The 22,782-nt window shown below is 40.1% G+C and overlaps 1 protein-coding gene across 4 annotated transcripts in view; it reads left to right on the top strand.

Moving 5' to 3' along the window:
- Positions 1–22,782, top strand: part of zmat4a (zinc finger, matrin-type 4a) — a 96,101-nt gene that overhangs the window by 18,902 nt on the left and 54,417 nt on the right. For all 4 annotated transcript variants that reach the window (XM_088376732.1, XM_088376731.1, XM_088376734.1 and 1 more), the window contains exons 4-5: positions 8,860–9,016; positions 18,024–18,245. In XM_088376732.1, the coding sequence (XP_088232858.1) occupies positions 8,860–9,016; positions 18,024–18,245 (379 nt within the window). The remainder of the gene's footprint in view (positions 1–8,859; positions 9,017–18,023; positions 18,246–22,782) is intronic.

Raw genomic sequence — 22,782 nt, 5'->3', positions numbered from 1 at the left:
GAGTGAGGGGCCTTGTCCTAAAGTCCACCCCAAGACAAAAGAAAAAAACAAAAGTTTGTTAGGGAGTAGTTTTTGTGGTTTTTTTGTTTTCATTTATTGTCGTGTTTATTTTTTTTGTTCTTTTATTTATTTTATGTTTTTTTTATCATTTGCTGTTGTTGTTGTATTTAGTGATTTGGTGTTGTGTATTTTTTTTTTTAAAAAGAGAACTTAAATACACATCTAACACGATGTTTTCGGTTTTAAAAATTGGATTGTTCATTAGTATAATGTTAACCCCCAGTCTAGTGTCTAACCACTGCTTGAGTCAGAATTTTGACTCATGCATTCAACATTTAATGAGGCATACCTCTCTAATTTGCTACTCAGCACTGTGGAGGAGGGTTCACAAAAACAATGAATGTCTGTGATGGTTAGTTTGGATTAGTCCTGTCAACACGTTGTGGAATAATGCAGTTTTGGGGAAATGTATTTGTAGCGCATGTGAAAGCTTATGTTGACAAAGCCATCCTCCACAAAATGTGCCAGAATACAACAAAAATTCAGGTTACAAAATGCTTAGAACCTCTCCCCAAAATAAACTGAAGTCGTTTATTTCTCAACTTCTCTGAAATTATGAGCTGATGCAAAGTTTAGCTTTAGCTAGAGATGCAGTTGTGTTGTCACTGTCAGTGCAACACAAAGTATGCAGGCACTTGAACAATGAGTGACAAATTGAAAGGTTTTTTTAGCAAGCGTTGGCCTTTGAAGGCCATTGTGTGGGGAAAAAAAAGGACCTCAAACATCTTCTGACCTATAATATGCATGAAACAATAGGGACATTTGACCTTTGTGTTGCAACACTAAGTACAGTATTGACAAAATGTAACAATGGACCATCTTTAACCCTTTTTGTCACTCTAAATTTATGTTTGGTGTCCAGTCTGACTATGGCCCTTGTAAAAAGGGCACATTTCGTGATGGGAGGGGACCTCCCTTGTAAAATTACACAAATGTGATGTGACCAGGCTGTGCATATAAGGTGGTGCTGTCTAAAAATACACACAGCAGTATTGCCTCCAGAGACTGAGACAGTGCGCACATTCTGGCATGGCCCAGCATCTGGACCTTTTTGACTTGATGACATGTGACAACTGTACATGCTGCTGGTCATTCCTGCTGCTGTGATAACCTGCTTTCATTCGGGTGGGGTGAGAATGTCGGTCAACTCGCGTGTTCACAAGATTTTATAGGTTGGGTGATCGTTGAAATGGATGAGGTACATTGGTCTTAGTAAAAAAAAAAAAGCGTCCAGACTTGCAGTAAAAACATCACGTGTGATGTCAACAAATGAAAAAAGAAAAGGTGAGCAAACATTAGCATTATACCCAATTATATGAATAAAATTCTAAAAACATATAACATCTCAAAGGAACTGTTTGAAAACATTTGACCTACAAATGTTCACAATGTATAATAATAAATTTGCATTTTATTGTTACATGGTTGTTTCATAAATTCAGTTTGGAGCAATACAAATTGTAAGGATCTTAAGGGTTAGCGCCACAAGTGTGTTTGGTATGTGTGTTATAATATCATTTATTTACAACATACAAATGTAGCAGGTCTGTCTTATAGTCGAGATGTTCTGGGTTCTTATCTCGGCTTTGCATGTTCCCCTTGTGTGTGTGTGTGTGTGTGTGTGTGTGTGCGTGCGTGCGTGCGTGCGTGCGTGCGTGCGTCGTGTCTGAATATACCGGATTCATCTCACATTCCAAAATTTCCCTCCTGTGTCATTGTGACTGTAAATGCTTGATTGTCTGTATGTCCCTTGCTATTCACTGGCATTCAGTCAAGCGTGTACAGTGTCTACTACTCGCGCAATTGTCATTTGGGATCAGCTTCAGCTGACCTTTGACCCAAATGGATAGATTTGTAAATATAGTATTTTAATATGTCTGTTGACTATTTTTTTTTCGACATGCATAACTCTTGTTTTGTTTGTACTAAGACTGAACCGCAGAGAACATCTGATGACGATTCGAGCTTTTCGTGAAAGATTAATTGTTGGTTCTTGTGCCACCACTGGCAAGCAAAGAACATTGTCTGTTCATGCATCAACAAGGTTAAATGTGTATTTTGCAACACACTTTGTGATTATTTCCCCTTGGGGATCATTGAAATATTTATCCATCTAACATTTGATAGATGGCTTGATGGTTGCATTCCTACATACGGTCATCAGCAAAAAGTTTTCTTTCAACATATAAATGAGTTCATGGCAAAAAACAAGTCACAAACAAACACTGGGAACAGAATCACCACAGCTGGGCACATAACATGACATAGGAACATAAAAACTGACAGGAACAGAAGCAACAACATGTTTCAACTAAGGCAGAAAGAAACCAGGGAAGGAAATACAAGCAAATTCACAAGACAAGACAAACCTGTACAGGACATGAGTAGCTGAGGCAATTTCTAAACTCCAAACCACTACTCTATCGAAATGACCTTGAAAAGTATCTCTGAATGTTTTTAGTGCATTTTAGTTGACTAAATATGCATGTATCTTTTTTTTTACTTGTATTTCAATCACGAGCTGATTTTAGACATTCTGGACACCTGACTGAAGAAAGGAGCTATGCCAATGGACAACTCATTTGGCAGTAAACATGGTTTTACATGGTTCATTAGAAGAGCTGAACAGGCAAATATCACAGCTGTACATTTTGCTGAGTCAGTGTAACTGATCAAAATATCCCTCAACTGGGTCATCCAGTGGAGGCCTGCCATTCACTATTGAGTTACACTTTGTAAAGGAGGGGTCCCACAAGGGCCTTTTATTGCCTGTTTTCCATCTCTCCCTGCTGGAGGACACCTAATTCAAATGATAAGTCCATCAGCAAGCTCTGTAGAAACTTAAACGATGAATCTGGTATCTTGCAGCAGGGACCATTTTTATGCAGTCTACACAAATAGGGTCCACTGTCTCTAAAGACTCAATCCTAAACTTTAGTGTCCTGATTGATTCAAATTTGACTTTCATCAGTAAAACATCTACTTTGAAGGGTTTTATGCTCCAAGCAAACCAAGATAATCTTCTCCATGCTTGTATCTCCAGTAGACTTGATTATTGATTATTGAACACTGCAGCTCGAGTTCCGAGTATAACAAAGAAACAAGAACGTATTACTCGATTCCTAACTACCGTATTTTTCGCACTATAAGGCGCACCTAAAAACCTCCAATTTTCTCAAGAGCCGACAGTGCGCCTTATAATCCGGTGTGCCTTATATAGTATGGACCAATATGGATTCGTGGATGATGCCATTATTGACCAAATACTTATTTTCCACCATAATTTGCAAATATATTCTTTAAAAATCAGACCATGTGATTTTCTGGATTTTTTTTAATTTTGTCTCTCATAGTTGAAGTGTATCTATGATGAAAATTACAGCCATCTCTCATCTTGTAAGTGGAAGAACTTGCACAATTGGTAGCTGACTAAATACATTTTTGGCCCACTGTAAACGCACTGTAAACGAGGCTTAATTAGCTGTGGAAAAAATATTTGGCAAACCCGGCCACAAATAATCTCACTGCACGTGCGCCATCAAAATGTTAACGTGTGCTTGGAAGAGTGAAAAAAGCTTCAGTCAATGTAAACTTGTGTTGCGCAATGAGCAGCCCCACTCGCCCTTTCTTGTAAAACGGCAACGATAATGTATTAATCATCCTATGAGAGCATTCAGGAATTTTAGGAGAAGTTGTAGTCCTCTCAATGGCGTTGAACCACAAATTACTCTTAATCAGATTGTTTTTTGTTGTTCTAGTCATTTATTTGGGCTCTGCACCCTTTGCACTTTTATGTCCTAAATTATAAACATTTTCTGGCTCTTTGGGCAAACAAGTTAAGAACTACTACATTCACAAAAAATAAAAAGTTAGTTAAAGCAAATATCATGTTACTTTAAATGTTTTGCACTTAATTTTTCATTCTTTGTTTCCAACCTCAGTCTGGTACCTACAACAGCTTTTTTATGTTTGCACATTCTGGAACACAGTCATGTTTTTGTTTCAATTCATTAAAGACAATTCAAATAATTTTCCCCTGTTGTTTGAGATTGTAGGTTGATCGCATCTGGATACGAGTGTGAATGGAATGCATGAGAACAATGAGAAAATGCCAATATGCTAGAGGGTAACAGCTCAGAGGTGCCAACAGGTACCCACAGAACTGAAGTTAACCACATGTGTAAATACTTTTAATTCCAATAATAACTATTTATAGTTTTTTGACATACCTAAGATTCAGGTCTTTTAGACCATTTCCATAATCAAGTTTTCACGATTTTGGGTTGTGCCTTCAGCAATCTTAGTAAACTACTCTTTATTTCTTTACTTTGCTTTTAAATGTCTTAAATTCTTCTGTTAGTCAAAGGTCTGAACTCATTTTCCTTTAAATGTTGCTTTGTAACTATTTGAAGCACATTTGTTTAAGTTGTGTATGAAATGTGTTATATAAATAGAGATGACTTTGCTTTCCTTTCCCTTACCTCTTATTGTTTTAAATTTTTGTTTGTAGTGTTGTGTGTAGCATTAAGAATCAGCCAATGTTATTGGTGTGTAAAAAATATATTTGTGCAGCTAATACTGCTGTTTTGATAGCAACAGTTTCAATCCAAAACAATTTTCTTCGAATGTATCTCATACGATATGGGTACAACCTGCTGTTTTAATGTCAGTGTGTGCACACGTGTGTGTATGTGTGTGTGTGTGTGTGTGTGTGTTGTATTGGGCAGGCTCAGCTCTGTTTTGCCCTCCCCTCTAAGCACAGAAATAGACTGCTTTGTTTGCTCAGACCATCTTTTTATCCTTTTATTGCAGAGATACCCTTGTACTACGCTGTCCTATTTCTTGTACATGTGCCGCAGGGGAGATGTTCATAAGTAGTCAGTATTGCCTGGGTCCCAAATAAGGATACTTGTACTCTGTGCAAAAAGTCAGACTATAGGCACTTTCCCAGTATAGTATATAGTACTATTGTAGACATTTTTTGTTTTAAAAAAATACTTAACCGAACTTATAATTTCACATGTACCAGTAAATAAAATATTCAAGCTTCTTGCTGACGTCTTTAACAAGCGGTGCTGGGTCTGGTTTGAATGACAACAGCTTGCTTAAAACAAGCATGGGCATATGTAGTTTCTTAAACGTGGCCAATCAGATAACAGGGATATTAATATTTTAATTTATTAGATCAGGGGTGTCAAACTCATTTTTTTCACGGGCCACATTGTAGTCATAGTTTCTTTCGGAGGGCCATTATGACTGTCAACCCAAATAAATGTATGAGCACCTCATATTATATACAGTATAAGCTACAAAAGAAACTGGCAAATAACTCGTTTTCAAATCAGACTAGTAAAAATTGGTCAAATATTTAAAAAAAAAAAGATATTTTTAACAGTGAAGACAATTTGCAATTCTAGTAATGACACACAAATTTGATGCACAATTTGTCTTCGCGGGCGACATAAAATGATGTGACGGGCCGTATCTGGCCCCCGGGCCTTGAGTTTGACACCTGTGCATTACATGGTAAACAGTCTGATCTCGGTTTTGTCACTGTAGGAAGGCTATCGGTATCCAAGTGTATGCGTAGCACAAATGAAGGACATGGCCAAGGACAAAAAGACGGGTGGTGTGTGTGTGTGTGTGTGGGTGTGTGTGTGTCTTTAGTGTATGGGGGGGTTTATATTGAGTCACATAACATGTATTTAAAACCTCCTCATACCGTTCTTTTTTTGTTTACAGTTTCTGTTGTTAAAATATTTATTTTAAACACAAGCCTTATTAGTGAAGTGTCACTTGACACACTACTGGGCGTCTAAAAGTGAAGAAACTCAGGCTTTCTGTGAAAATCAGTCTCAGAGTGAAAGTGAATGTTAGAGTGCATCTGCTAGATAAGTATTTGAGCTTGATAAGTGTGCAGGTTCGGTTTCATTTCACTGGCCCGTTTCATTTTCACAGGCTACATCAAAAGCACACATTAAACAGCAGAAAAATAATTTGCTTAAACTTTACAATTCATTTTTCTAACTTTCTGTGTAGGCCTGGGCCAGATCATGTTTGTGACTGAGGAGGAGAGTACTTGACATGCACCATTAATCAACATGCACCAAATAATGGTTTGCATAAGAAAACATACAAACAAATATATGCTTGTTCATACAAACAAATATATGCTTGTTCAATTTTATATCACAGAAGTGAAAGAATTCCTTATTTCAGGTAACCTCAATCTGAGACAGTTATGAAGAGAAAAGGTGATCTACTGTTCACTAGTTTACTTAACACTGGATATCGATGTAGGTCTGGGATTTAGATCATGTAACTCTTTGCTTGGCTTGTGCTCTAACTCTTTTCCCCACCCAAAATTTTAAAACAGGAGCATACATCTTTTACTGCATAAAGAGTTATTTGTGTCCTCTGCATTTTCTCCGGATAATGGCTCGATGATAATAACGACTTGGTGCTACTTGCACAGATGGAGTCCCAGGGTGTCATCCTGATTGGCTTCACTATCACAACATAACACAGCTTGTCGGCTCCATTTGTATCCCAGCAGGAACTAAATGATTAAGGCGAGAAATTCTACAATGCCTGCTGCATCCGAGTAAAAACTTGAATGAATGCCAACTGACTTTTCTTTGAGGGTTAATTATTTTTTGAATAGAGGTATGAAAATCTCACATTCTGATCATTCTGAGAATGATGACCTTATTTTCTTGATGCTATAAAAAGCATAAAAATGCATCTGAACCACTCCAACACATTTGTTTCAAATAAATATATACATACATACATACATACGTACATACATACATACATACATACATACATACATACATACATACATACATACATACATACATACATACAGACAGACAGACAGACAGACAGACAGACAGACAGACAGACAGACATTTTTGTGGTCAACTTAGCCAAGCTAACAATTACAAATATGCATGGCAAGCTGAATCACTGGTTAACGTGCGGGCTTACTCGCCGTAGTAAGAAGTCACCTGCCTTCGTCTTTATCTTCACAATATTTTCTGTCTCTGCAGCAGAGCATTCTCTATTCGGGCTCCAGAGCTTTGGAATGCCCTACCAATGGATATTAGAACTACTACCTCAGTAGAAACATTTAAGACACGTTTAAAGACACATTTCTATGAGATGGCCTTTAACTAACTTGGAGTGGCCGATTTGGCCGGAGTTTGTGTTGTTCTCTCTGCCCACCCCCTCCCTGGCTGGGGAGGGGGTTAGGTGGCGCAAAAGCTGATAGCGGCTAGCTGGATTCTCGGGGACCAATTCAAGATGAAGAAACTGCAGCTCAACCTCCTTGAAGACACTGCCAGGACAATCGAGGGCACCTCCGACATCCATTTTTTCATTGATCTTCATATTATGTATTACTTGTGCCCTCTCTGCATCCATTACAACCTGGTGATCCTGAAAGGGGGATCCTTCCATCTGTGGTCCCTTCTCAAGGTTTCTCATTTTCCCCTGGCAGGGTTTTTTTGAGTTTTTCCTTGCCCTTTTGGGAGCTTATGATCAGGGGATGCTTTGAGAATAATTGTCAATTTTTGGCTATGTGAAGCCCTTTGAGACTCTTTGTGATTTAGGGCTATACAAATAAACTTGACTTGACTTGGCAAAAAAGCCATAGAGTGTGGTGTATACAGTTGCATCACTACGTTTAGGAAAGGCACCTACATGCACATTACTTCAGTAGGAATGAGATTATACTTTCTTTCTTAAGTATATGTATAGTATTACCAGGTGCTACCTATACATTTGTCTGTCCCATCTTGTTGGAACCATCAACAATCAAATAAAAGCAAAATCCATCAGGGAAATAATTGCTGTGAAATATAAACCTAACCACACATAAGTCACAATTCTAGAACGAATGTAAGACCACCCATTTCCTGCCAATAGGAAATCAATTCCTGGATGTAACTGAATTTCCTAAATTCCAATGAAGCAATAACAGAAATTATGCTTTTCGGTCCCAGTAACCCGTGTACGTCTCACCCTGGAGTCTTATCTTAAGTCTTATCTGAAGTCTTATCCGTTGCCGGTCGAACTTGGGTTTTAAATTGGACAGTGATTTAAAATTGGGTACCAAATCTTTCTTATCTTCTTCCATTTTAGGCAGCTGCCTAAAATAAAGCCTTTGCTTTCTCAACAGCACTTAGAAACAGTGATCTGTGCCTTGGTTACATCTGGGCTAGACTACTGTAATGCTTCAGAGTCAGCCAGTCCTCCCTCAAGCGACTCCAGTTGGTCCAAAATACTGCTACTCTTCTACTAACCGGAGCTCGTAAGAGGGACCACATAACCCCATTTCTCACTGATTCCCAGTCCATTTTAGAGTGTCTTTTAAGATACTTGTATGAGCTTTCAAATCTTTAGTGGCCTTGCCTCAGCTTACCTCTCTGAGTTCCCACCTCTACACACCTGCCCAGTGCCTGAGGTCTGCAGAGAAGTGCGGAGGATTAAGCAAGGCATCATAGGGGATCAAGCCTTTTTTGTTGCTGGTTCTTCCCGCTGGAATAACCTCCCCTTAAATGTTAGGCAAGCCCCATCTCTGTCCATTTTTAAAATACCCATTTTTATTCTTTGGCTTTCGACTGATTTTTGACTGCTACTGTTCTGCTACTGTATAATAATTTGTGTTCCAATTTACTGTTTTCACTGTCTTTGTTATTTTTCCTTTGCTATACGTATGTGAATCACTTTGTTACAGTTTCAGCTGTTGTAACATGCACTTTATAAATAAAGTTATATTGTATTATATTTTAGGGCAGCGATGAAGGTGACGTGGACAAGAATAAATGTTGCACGCTGTGTAACATGTCCTTCACATCAGCAGTGGTTGCACAGTCGCACTACCAGGGTAAAATCCATGCCAAGAGGCTAAAACTTCTGTTTGGAGATGAGAGTGCCATCAAAACTAAAGGTAGAGCGCTTTCCTATTTGAAATGTTTTGTGGTTTTCTGGTTTCATGTGATATACAATGATTGACAATCTCACAATGAAGTTCAACAGTGTGATTAAAGACTGTGTAGACAGAACTCCCGCCTACACACAACAGCCTCCTGCTTTCTGCCGCAGAGCAGACCACTCGTGTGACAAGTGTTTTTGGGGTGTTTTCAGCTTGCAGTTACAATTAAGAGTCTTGCTGAGGGCTAATTAAGAGCAGAAAAACACAAAGAAAGATGAAGCACACTTGTTACAATGCATTACGCAAAGATCCAATTATGGTCAAGCAATGCGAGAACCAAAGCAGATTTTCGGCTGCTCCAGACAAGACTTTTTGCAAATTAAAAACTCTATGTAAAACAAGAACATGATGCATAACACAAATTGTTTGTAGCTTAAACAAAGCTGTTTGTAACAACTGTACTATATCTGACACATGTGTTTGAATGGTAAATTATATCAATAAATTAATTATTAATTATGAATCATTACCATATTTTCCGCACTATAAGGCTCACCGGATTATAAGGTGCACCTTCAATGAATGGCCCATTTTAAAACTTTGTCCATATATAAGGCGCATCGGATTATAAGGCGCATAGAAGAAATAACTCAATGTTGCTCAAACGTTAATGCAATCACAATATACTGTAATTTTCGGACTATAAGTCGCGTTTTTTTTCATAGTTTGGGTGGGTTGGGCGACTTATAATAAGGAGTGACTTATATGTGGGTTTTTTTTCAAAAATTAAAAAAAAAAAAAAGTGAAACCGCGATAAACGAACTGCGATGTAGCAAAGGATTACTGTAATTTGAATTTCAAGTGATGTCAGCAGCGCGGTGCGGCGTGCGCAGCGGTTGTTTACAAAAAGGACAAAGATTGATCACGGGATGACGAAGATGACGAAGGGCCCCACGTACTACCAGCATCATTTGCGGCTTTGTTTCTAAGTGACACGGAGGATGAAGAGTTTGAAGGATTTAAGGATTTGGAGTGACACAGAAGGTTTGAAAAACTATTATGGCTTTTACGCACGCCCGGTCCTATTCTATGGAGGTCTCTTTCACCTCCGTGGATGGAAGTCTGGGGCCGGCGCTCGGCCGGGTGGCTGTCCGGGGATGGTGGATGGGGCTCGGACATGGCTTTTACGCATGCCCGGTTCTATTCTATGGATCTCACTTCCACCTCCGTGGCTGGAAGTCCACGCCGCCACACGCCTGGAAGTTTGTTTTGTTAAATAAAGAGCCGTTTACCAAACCCACGTCTTTCCTTGAACTTTGTTAACGCTACAATATAGTTATATAGTAGATCTGTGGCATAACAACGAGGCTGACGTCAGGGCGCACGCGCGGCGTTGTTGACAAAGGACGAGAAATTTGATCGATGGATTTAATGATTTAGAGTGCACAGATGGGTTGATAATACTATTGCTCATATAATAGTTATTTGATATCTAATTTATATATCGTTATATGGGCCTGATGCGGCTCGGTGGCGCACTGGGTAGCACGTCCGCCTCACAGTTAGGAGGGTGCGGGTTCGATTCCACCTCCGGCCCTCCCTGTGTGGAGTTTGCATGTTCTCCCCGGGCCCGTGTGGGTTTTCTCCGGGCACTCCGGTTTCCTCCCACTTTCCAAAAACATGCTTGGTAGGCCGATTGAAGACTCCAAATTGTCCCTAGGTGTGAGTGTGAGTGCGATTGGTTGTCTGTCTCTGTGTGCCCTGCGATTGGCTGGCAACCAGTTCAGGGTGTCCCCCGCCTACTGCCCGATGACGGCTGGGATAGGCTCCAGCACGCCCGCGACCCCCGTGGGGACTAAGCGGTTCAGAAAATGGATGGATGGATGGATATATGGGCCTGTGGAATATTTTGAAGTGCAAGCGCTGTCAGCCGCGCGCACGCATTGTTGACAAAGGACGATCGATGAATTTAATGAATTGGAGTGACACAGATGGTTCTATTAACGTGTTATTTATGTAATAGTTTTTTGACTAACTCTGAAAGTTACGTCAGGCCCGTTCTCAGCTCTTCGTTTGTGTTTATGTCACGTGAGCATACCTATCGTTTAGCCTGTTGTTGCTCGTTCATGTCTGGTCTTGGTGTTGGATATTGTCGAATAAATTTCCTCCCCCAAAATGCGACTTATACTCGGGAGCGACTTATACATGTTTTTTTTCACATTATTGGGCATTTTATGTCTAATGCGACCTATATTTCGGAGCAACTTTTAGTACGAAAATTACGGTAGTAACACTCGAAATAGTGAAAACAATAACAATATATCAATAACTCAACGTTGCTCAAACGTTCATATCACACTACACACAAAATAAACACGTAAAGCTTACTTTAATAAATTTGTCCTCATCCACGAATCCATATTGGTCCATAAATAAGGCGCACCAGATTATAAGGCGCACTGTCGGCTTTTGAGAAAATTGGAGATTTTTAGGTGTGCCTTATAGTGCGGAAAATACGTTACATGATTTGTCACTTATTGTATTCTACTTCCCTAATCAGACTTATGTGTTCCTATTCAGTGACCATTATTGTGCCTGTGAATGACTGGCAACCAGTTCAGGGTCGAGTCGGCCTTTTGCCAAAAAGATAACTTAGCTTTCTCTGTAACACTCAAGAGACTCAGAATCAGCTATATTCAGTCATGTACTGTACTGTACTCACATTATCGTTAATGGATATTCATACTCAAATCCTTCAAAGTCCTCATCTGTATCTAAATTAAACAGTTGGGCATTAAACGTGCTGTTCTCATTCGTCATTGCCGGTGTTAAACTCATCACGTCGCTGTTCGGCAATGATCTCGGCTTTCCAGAAAGCTCGAAATGTGTCTCGTAAGCATTTCTCTTTGTCGATACCATTTTAGAGGGTCCAAATACTGTTTGCTTTACACAAACCGATAGTATATATTTATCAATCGCGGCGGAGGTACATACACTACGCATTACATACAGTTCTCTGATTGGTTTAACGCGCTGGCCTACGTAGATTATGTTAAACGTAATGTCCTCTGATTGGCTCATCGCTGTCATCTTATGTATTTTGCGTATCACATAGTGATTGCTGTCAGCTTGCATCCCTTTGGCGGCAGCCACACAACCATTTAGAGATTTTGGAATTCAGTCTACATAAAATACCCACCATATTAAAAGGCACACGTTTGTTTTTTGAGAAAATTAAAGGTTGTTGAGTGCGCCTTATAGTGTGAAAAAAATCAGTAAATTGAAAAGCTACGCATTATGTCTAAGGGCTGGGTATTGATACAAGGGTAACAATATGTTCGAATAAGCCTCTAAGGCACTTGTGATTAGCTAGGTAGCTTGAGCTTTGCCGTTGTATTGCTGTAACCTTTCTCTTGCTTTTACTGGATATCCCTTCTCTATGACACTCTTTGCACATATGTAGAAGTTGATCTCAGTTAAGACTACAAGGTCACACATTGTCACACAGACTAGGCAGAGTCGCCCCCTTGCAGGAGGACGGCCCAAAGTGGTATAAGAATAGGAACCTTGGAGGTGGGGGTTAGACCTTCTTCCGCAATCCTGCAGAGAAGGCTCCACAGCTGTGTATCGAGCTTTCTGGCATACATCAAATAGTTAAACTGAGAAGGCAGCCTCCTGGTAATTACTGTTAGCATAGCGAGCATTAAAGATAAAGAACAGGGACAATATCTAACAGATACAATAGTGTATGTTTTGGGATACATGTGCATTTGTGCCTTCAAGTTATGTAATCAGAGAAAGCCATAAGCAATTGACCGGTGACCGGTTCAGGGTGTAGGCCACCTGCCGCCAAAAGATCGCTGGAATAGGCATACCTCGTGAGGCTCGTGAGGCCAGTTCTGATGATGGATGGATGGATGGATGGATGGATGGATGGATGGATAGATGGATGGATGGATGGATGGATGGATGGATGGATGGATGGATGGATGGATGGATGGATGGATGGATGGATGGATGGATGGATGGATGGATGGATGGATGGATGGATGGATCGATGGATGGATCGATGGATGGATCGATGGATGGATCGATGGAGGGATATACATATTTTCTAACAACATAAATATTTTCTCTGTTGTCCAAGGACAGCTGAGATAGACTCTGGTGTCCCTCTGACCATCAGGATGATAAGCAATTCAGAAAATGGATGGATAAATGTTTTTAATTTATATAAAATTGTGTCTCGATTTCATGACAATAAAAAAATGTGGGTATCAGGGTGACAACAGTTGAGAACCACTGATTCAGTTGACACTAAACTTCAACTGGGAGTTGCAATAAATAGCCTGAAGCCTTTTTATGAAGGTTTTTCACTAGCCTGGTCTGCTCGTTGTGAAGTGAATTGACCTGAACTGCGTTCACTGCCACCATACAGCATTTGCATCTCAAGTTTGAGCTCCGCAAGTCAAAGCAAAAAAACCAACAACTGAGCAACAGCTCATTCTTTAAAAATCTTGTTCATCAAATCACTCATATCTTAAGACACTACTATATTATATTTTCACAAAATAACAATTGATTAATAACTAAATGTGACTAATGCTAGAATTTTTTTTAAATGCAACCGAAATGCAGACCGACAGCAACACATACTCGTGTACATGTAGGCCTTTTGAAGTGCAAGCTAGTCACCTCAATGCGACTGACAGTGAAGTATTGGACCTTTAATAAGCCCTGATCAGCTGCCAAGTAACAATGTCTATGGCCCTCCTCATGCAGTCAAGTGAAAAATAAGCTGTTATCTCCATTAAATGCCTGAAGAGGAAAACCTAAATTCTACTTGACAAATGGAATAAAGAGCCTGTTCTTCCTGTTGCTGCCCACTTGTGTCTCAATGCATGGTTACCACAGTTAACCTGAACACGTGCTGTTTTGCAATGAGGGCTTTATAGTGCCAATAAGCGCTTTTATTTCAATTCCTGCAACACTGTGTGAGTGAATTTGCTGCCCACTCAAATCTGTTACTGCTGTCTTATGGTATTATAAAACTGCCAAAGTTTCAAAGAAAGGTTTAAAAGCTGAATTTGGCTTCCAAGTAGCGTTCCCATTCTGAACATTGATCACAAAATTGAGTTAAAAGCTTCAAGTCTGAGAATGTCCAAGCATTGGACTTGACCTCAAACTCCCATTTGCGAAGTCAGGGGTGTGACCCACTGAGCCACCTTTTTTTTTTTTCTCAAATGCACTTAATATTTTGTTGCAAAAAAGGGCAGAATAATACATTTAAAGTTTGAAGTTACAATATGAGTATTTATTTGTATGTACATTTAAACATTTAAGATGGAACCCAATAATGGTTACATAAGAGCATTTGTATACTAGTGCGATTACTGCAATTTACATATAATCTGATTAGTAGTGGAGAACTACAAATTCCTGGGTGTTCACCTTAACAACAAACTGGACTCACGCCCTGTACAAAAAAGGCCAGAGTCGCCTCCACCTGCTGAGGAGACTGAGGTCCTTCGGTGTGTGCAGGGCTCTCCTCAGGACCTTCTATGACTCTGCGGTGGCCTCACCCACCCTACGCTGTGGTCTGCTGGAGTGGGCGCAGTACGGGCCGGGACAGGGGGAGACTAAATAAGATGGTCAGGAGAGAGAGCTCTGTCCTGGGCTGTCCCCTGGAGTCCATTGAGGTTGTGGGTGAGAGGAGGACGTTAATTAAACTGAAATCCATCATGGACAACACCTCTCACCCCCTCCATGACATTGTGCGGTCCCTGAGCAGCTCCTTCAGCAGCAGACTATTACACCCACGGTGTAGGAAGGAACGATTCCGCAGGTCCTTCATTCCCTCTGCTGTCAGACTCTACAACATGCGTGGCACCTGATAAAATTGTTTCGTCTCTACCGCTACTGGCGGCACTTGTCTTTGTCCTTGTCTGTTATTTATCCTTTTTTGAATTTGGCACTTGTATTCTTGCACTCTTATATGCTGCTGTGACAAGTAAATTTCCCCGCTGTGGGATGAATAAAGTTCTATCATCATCATCATTAGTCTACTAACAGCAATTACAGTCTGTGAATAATCAAAATACGTAACTGAGTGTGACCGCTGTTTTTATACGGCTTATCCTCACTTGGCTGCCAGCCCTTTGCGGGACATAAATTGATTAACATGCATTTACACTCACATACACATATATGGAGGATTTGGAGTCTTCAATTAACCAAACTTCAGGAAGGCTGGAACCCCCATTCTCAGCACTGTGAAGCAAATATGATAATCATTTGTGCACCACGCTGCCACGTTTCAGAGTTCAGGATGATATTATCCATCCATCCGTCCATTATCTGTATCGCTTGTCTTGTCTCCACGGAAGGTCGCGGGTGTAGCAATCAATCCCAGCAATCTACAACAACAGCAAAAGGTTTTCTTTGTGTTTTTGGTAAACTGACTTGAACATCCATTCATCCATCCATCAATTTTCTGTACCGCCATTTCCCACGGGGGTCGCAGGCATGCTGGAGCCTATCCAAGCAATCATCGTGCAGTAGGCGGGGGACACCCCTAAACTGGTTGCCAGCCACACAGGGACGAACAACCATTCGCACTCGCACTCACACCTAGGGGAAATTTGGAGTGCTCAATCGGCCTGCCAAACATGTTTTTGGGATGTGGGAGGAAACCGGAGTGCCCGGAGAAAACCCACGCGGAGGAGAACATGCAAACTCCACACAGGGAGGGCCGGAGGTGCAATCAAACCTGCACCCTCCTAACTGTGAGGCGGACGTGCTAACCAGTGCGCCACCGAGCCTTATTATTATTATTATTATTATTATTATTATTATTATTATTATTATTATTATTATTATTATTATTATCATCATTATTATTGTAGTTGACTAGTTGCTCATTTGATAGATTGTGCAATAGCAGTAATGTCACGATTCGTCCCCGGTTGCTTTATTATGTCTGTTACCATGGTTTCTGTTCGCGTCGCCCCTCCCTTCCTGTGTCACCTCAATCAATGTAACCACAGTCGCCCGCCTCTTGTTACCTGTTTTGTATTTAAATCCTGTCTGCCCCTCACTCCTGGTCGGATCATTGATGTCGTCACGTCTGTTGTCGGTATGTCTTGATGTCTTCACGTCTGTAGTCTTCTTGTCTCACGTCCTGGTCAGTCAGTCCAGTTATTGTTTTGTTAAGTCATGTCAGTTTGCCGGTTCTGTTAGTTTGTTTTCTCCAATAAACCCTGGTCCAAGCTGCATTTGGTCGCCCTGCTCCATTCCGATCCATGACAAGTAAAGCATCAGTGAGTCAATTAAAAACCCAAGTCAACTCTTTATCTGTTGTATTATAAGATGTTGAGTTATATACATTTGTATCATTTCCAAATATTTGAAGAAAAAAAGCAGCTTATATTTTGGTGTTTAAAAGTCTCAGAATAACTTCTCTGTAGATGAATGTTGTGGAAATGCTCCCGCAAGCTAAGTTGTGGATGTTAAAGGAAGTGACATTTGTGGGAGCTACTCTGCCCCCAGCCTTGGCAATTGGAATCCAGCCAGAATATGGGAATTGCACTCCACATCCAAATGCACTACAGTTGCATGAACATTGATAATAAATAATTATCATTATTGCAAGTCCAGACTGTAAAATCTAAAATAATTGGGATGCAAGCCCTTGCATTACTTGGATTTGGTTTGATTTAACCCCAAATATAAGGCATATCATCAGCTTGTGCTATATGGGTCAGTGAACATTCAGAATGCCTGAGTAGAAGCACAGTGGGCCTATCTTTTAGGTCACTAAAGCTGTGTGCAGTGCTCTAGAAGTTGATAACACATGTAAAAGTGTAATTCTTATGAAATCAATATGTCGCTCTGTCAAATTCTATTTCAGACTTAGATCTGAAATTTGTCTTAAAGTTTTAATGGGCATTATGTAGCCCAAAAGATGTTGTACAGTAAACCATCTGTCCTGGGACAAACAGGAAATTTAATTGAGGCTCTTCCATCCCAGATTGTGTTGATTCTCATTAAGGTTTATATTGAGACATTAATAGCAACACCTTCGTGACCTTCACGGGTGAATGAGGCAAAAATGCTCAGCTAGGCACTGTTGTTGGTGAATAGGACGAGGATCCCAAGAGGTGGTGCATCCATGTGCAAAAAAAAAGAAAAACAAAACAGATGGTCTGACCAAATGACTTGTGTTGAAATTAAAAGCTTTTATTTACCTCCGTGGTATGTTCTTGTCCTGACAGATCTTTTGCCGGTCTGGTGTTGGTAATGTTATTATTTCGTGATTAAACACACTCAGCAGTTAGAATACTGAAATAAGACTTGTCAATAATGTTTAATTATAGTAATTAAAGTCAGTATCATCTAGAATATGTATGGCTATATAGATCACATTTACAATAAAGCAAGACTACCGTAACTGGATTTGACGTTAAAATATCAATATGATAAGTAATTCTATATTGTCGATGATCAAACTGTTTCTCATTCATTTATATGACATCTTTTATATTAAAATATATTCACTGCAGAAGACAGCCAGAATAGGCTCCAGCATCCGTGCGACTCTCATGAGACTCAGCTGTTCAGATAATGGATGGCTGAATGAATATTATCAAGATTCATGACTGCCACATTGTAGTTCCAATTTAACCTTTGGTGTAGGCAGTTTTCTCAAGTGATTAAACCTTTCTCTCTCTTCTCAAGTGATTAAACCTTTCTCTCTCTCTTGTGCAAGCCACATGACCAATTCCAATTTAACTGAACTGTTTACTTGGCCACGGGTTACAATTCCTTGAAATTCTGTCATTTGAACAATGCAACGTAAACCTTATCTTTCATTACCTATCAGTTCACAATGACATGCATGCAAAATGTTCAAAGTCTACAAGCATTGTAACAAGCAGGAATATAAGAATGTGATACCAACATAATTTGCTATTCTAAACTTGCTTCAAAGCGCAATCCAATGTTTTGTCCTCTTTTTCCTCAGAGGCCTCTCCGAGTCCTGTAAAGAGCTCTCCAGACTCATCTCCCATTACCTACCCGGGACAACGACGCGACTCGGATCGCTACTGCCAACTATGCAACGCTTGGTTCAACAACCCCGGCATGGCCCAGCAGCATTATGATGGTAAAAAGCACAAGAAGAATGCTGCCCGAGCAGACTTGCTGGAGCAGCTGGGCAAGACTCTGGACATGGGGGATATGAAAGGTAGGGAAGCCTGACTGACCTCTTCATTTCATGTCGCTAGTGTTTAACTGCTGAATTTTAAATGGATAGACTGATATTCTAAAGCTCTTGCCAGTTTATCTTTAGTATATGCTTGTTTTTTTCTCAAAAAGTAGATGTAAATGTCAGGGCATTGCACAGTAGGCCGTACTGTTAAATCAAAACCTGTAAGGAGATGATGACAGCGAGTCGTGAGTTGAGTTGTAACTTCAATTTATTAAAACTCTGGCCTTATTTATATATTGGGTAAGCGGACGATGGGCAATCCTATTGGTACAAGACATCAAAAAGAGATAACAACCGTGTGTGGATACAAAACATCAGAGAGAAAATAGACATCAGAGAGTGTGGAGAAACAAATTGGGTGGTGACAGTTTGTTGCTGCTACAATCCAGTGTGTGAGGGCGTAGGAATTGGTAAATATCATCCCATCAGTCAGAGTCAAATTTCTGAAGTAAGAAATGACCATGTCTTCACAACCATTCCTACGTAAACACACTGTTGAACCATGCTAACTGGCATTTTCAAGCGAGTGCGTTAGATCTTTTTGCCTCCAGTTAAGCTGTTAAATGACATCACATTGTTTATAAACTTCAAAGGGATTTAGAGATTGGGTAACGGCGCATGACCAGGACTCTACGTTAAACTATCAATGAAAGAAGCACGTAGATTTATGATCATATTTAGGAGAATAATGATAGTCCATCCTTCACATTTTTTACCTTATACTCATATAGGCCTGTACCGCTGTGCAAGCAAAGAAAAAAAAATGGAGTGGAGTTTCAGTAATCAGGATGGTTTCAATAAGATTTAGTCGAATGGATTGAATAACAGCACACAAGAAGTGTCATTCTGAAGAAAAGGGGAAATCCATATTTAGATGAATAAGTTATTTACCAGTCGCTTTATATTAGTTTTAGTACGTTTTTGTCCTAAATAAATATTAGAAATTAAACTGCAACCAAGGGTGGCTCGGTGGCGCACTGGTTAGCACGCCTGCCTCACAGTTAGGAGGGTGCCGGTTCAATTCCACCTCCAGCCCTCCCTGTGTGGAGTTTGCATGTTCTCCCCGTGCCCATGTGTTTTTTTTCTGGGCACTCCGGTTTCCTCCCACATCCCAAAAATCATGCTTGGTAGGCCAATTGAGCACTCCAAATTGCCCCTAGGTGTGAGTGTGAGTGCGGATGGTTGTTTGTCTCTGTGTGCCCTGCAATCGGCTGGCAACTGGTTCAGGGTGTCCCCCGCCTACTGCCTGATGACAGCTGGGAAAGGCTCCAGCACGCCTGCGACCCCCGTGGGTACAAGCAGTATAGAATGAGATGGACGGATGGAAACTGCAACCAAATCATTTAGGGGGGCTTAAGAACATCAGCCCCCCACAGATGCCAGCTTGACCTACAGAGTAGTATGTCAGTCAAACATCACTTCCTATAATATCTTACAGAGTGCTGATTGCTTAGCTATCAGCCCGGGCTTTTAACTCAGTGGTCAGTGGTAAGTGCTCTGCGCTCCCTACCCAGAAATGGTGGCAAAGTGAATCTGAGCCACTAGTTCAGGGGGCAGTATGAAGCCACCTTTGATGCTCAACATGTCATGTTTCTAAGAAAATACCCACACAATGACAAAATATTAAATAAAAGCAGAGGGTCCCATTCTGTGATGAGACATTCATTATACCTGCTTTAAGCGCCATGATAGGAGGATATTGGTTGAGCTGCCAATGTCTCTGATATGCCTGATAGATAAATAATTTGGGGTGTTGCATGTGTTTTTAGTATCGTACCAGAAAGGAAAGTGGTCCAGTTATCAATTAGCTGATTCATAGGAGGAGCATAACAACACAATCCATGCTGCAAAACAAAGTCAAAGTCAAAGTCAGCTTTATTGTCAATTTCTCCACATGCCAAAGACACACAAAGAAACCGAAATTTCGTTCCCCCCTATCCCACGGTGACAAGACATGGCTCACAATAGACAAACAAGTAAACAAGTATAACAAAAGCGTGCTGAATAAATAATGAATAAATAACACAACAATAAATAAATAAATTATTTGTATCAGCCTGCCACAAACAAATAGATATGTGGGAAACACTTGAGCTGTAATGAGTTATTTTGCGCATCCAATGTCATTAATTGGCTCTGTAAATTAGAATATTACAGCTCATCACAACATCAATACAAAATATTGCCCAATCCGATAGTCAATCAGACCAATGGAAAAGTTTCATATTTAAGGTGGCAAAATGTCTGTGTGGTCTGACGAGACCGGATTGCCTTTGCCTGAGAGTGATGGACATATTGGTGTAAGAAAAAAAAAGAGCAGCTTCATCACTGAATCTTGTCCATGGTCCTCACTGTTCAAGCCAGTGAGGTCAGTAATGCTGGATGCCTCAACTGGCTTGTGTTAGTTTTGGCAATTTTATGTAGTGCACAAAAAATAGGTAATCTGAATACCTCAATCTACCATCTGAATTTCAGGGTTGGAAGTTCTGGCCTTCTTGTGTTCAGTCTTGTATAGGCATATTGATGCAGGCTTTTCATGCACTGTTGTTTTGAAGCTATTATAGTCATTCTAGAATCGACTAATATGTCACAAGCTGTTAATCTTAGAGAGGCGAAGGATGTTATCGCTTATGTCACAATATGTCAATAACAATTATACAATGTCTTTCCGGCTGATGGCATACTGGCTGCCAGAAGACCAGAAGTACCCTAGAGAGATTAAAAGGCATTGAAATGTGACCACACTGAATGAGACAGACAATTTGGTACAGTTCAGAGGACATAGTCTAAACCTAAGGCCTGATTGATTTTTTGGTTCATAAGTGGATGTCAGCTAGTTGATGCTAAAAGGATAGATTGCTTTCTACAGAGCTAAAATGACATAATATAAATAATAATGTAAAATAATATAATGACGCATAATATTAACAGTAATACTATTTCTACTATTAAACCTATGACTAACAGTACTACCGTAATTTCCGGACTATAAGTCGCGTTTTTTTTCATAGTTTGGGTGGGGGGGCGACTTATACTCAGGAGCGACTTATATATGTTTTTTTTTCACAAATTTTTACTTGATCATTAAGACATCACTTACAAGTATAGTTGACCACTTCCCATGTTATTTTTAGTATAGTTGATCACTTCACATGCTTTTATATCTTTATCTTGAACATATTCAAAACATAAAAAATAGAGAAAACATCAAATAAAGCAATTAACACTTTAAAGCACCATATCCAAGTCCACTGTCTGCTGTATGTACACTTGCTCCATTTTTGCTCCTATTATATTTATTATTAGTATTTATTATTATTTGTTTATTTATCATTTATTCAACACTCTTATTTATTCATTGTTTGTGCCTTCTTGGTTTTTTTTTGTGTTGCTTGTATGCATATGTGTACTATCTCACCAAGGGATAGTAGAAACGTAATTTCAATCTCTTTGCGTGTCATAGTATATATATAAAAAAAAAGCAGACTTTGACTTTGATAAAACAACCCAAAAAAATTATATTTTCAGACGAAACTGGATGAGGACGCTCTAAATTTCACCGTTGGCCGTGACTCATCAACTGGGTGGGCTTAAGAAAAATGGCACCAAAAAGAAACTCATATTTTGCAGGTTACAAACTTCAAGTTGTAAAATATGCAGCTGAAAACAGTAATCGAGCAGCAGAAAGAAAGTTTGGAGAACCGTGATGTACCAATGGATTACTATTTCAAGTGACGTCAGTAGCGCGGCGGGGCGCAGCGGTAGTTTACATACAAACGTGCCCACACAAGGACTACCGGCATCATTAGCGGTGATCATTTCTAATTGACACGGAGGACAAAGAGTTTGAAGGAATTAAGGATTTGGAGTGACATAGAAGGTTTGAAAAACTATTATGGCTTTTACGCACACCCGGTCCTACTCTACTGAGTCGGGGGCCGGCGCTCGGCCGAGTGGTTGTCCGCGAACGGTGCGCGGGGCTCGGACATGGCCATTACGCACGCCCGGTCTGTCTGGAAGTCCACGCCGCCACACGCTTGGAAGTTTGTTTGGTTTAATAAAGAGCCGTTTACCAAACCCACGTCTATCCTTGTACTTTGTTAATGCTACAATATAGTTATATAGTAGATCTGTGGAATAAAGACGAGGCTGACGTCAGGGCGCACGCGCGGCGATGTTGACAAAGGATGAGGAATTTGATCGATGGATTTAATGGAATTAAAATGCACGGATGGTTTGATAATAGTATTGGCTTGTATTATAGTTATTTGAAATATAGTTTGTCTATCGTTATATGAGCCTGTGGAATATTTTGAAATGCAAGCGCCCTCAGCCGTGCGCACCCATTGTTGACAAAGAACAATCGATGGATTTAATGAATTGAAGTCACACCGATGGTTTTATAAACATGTAAAACATTCATGTAATAGTTGTCCTTAATCACTCTACATGTTACGTCAGGCCCGTTCTCAGCTCTTTGTTTGTGTTTGTCACGTTAGCATACCTATCGTTT

The sequence above is a fragment of the Syngnathus floridae genome, chromosome 5 (assembly GCF_059516105.1).
Source record: "Syngnathus floridae isolate MCC-2025c chromosome 5, RoL_Sflo_1.0, whole genome shotgun sequence".
NCBI classification, from domain to species: Eukaryota; Metazoa; Chordata; class Actinopteri; order Syngnathiformes; family Syngnathidae; genus Syngnathus; species Syngnathus floridae.
The sequence above is the reverse complement of the archived record's forward strand: the minus strand, read 5'-3'. Positions and strand labels throughout refer to the sequence as shown.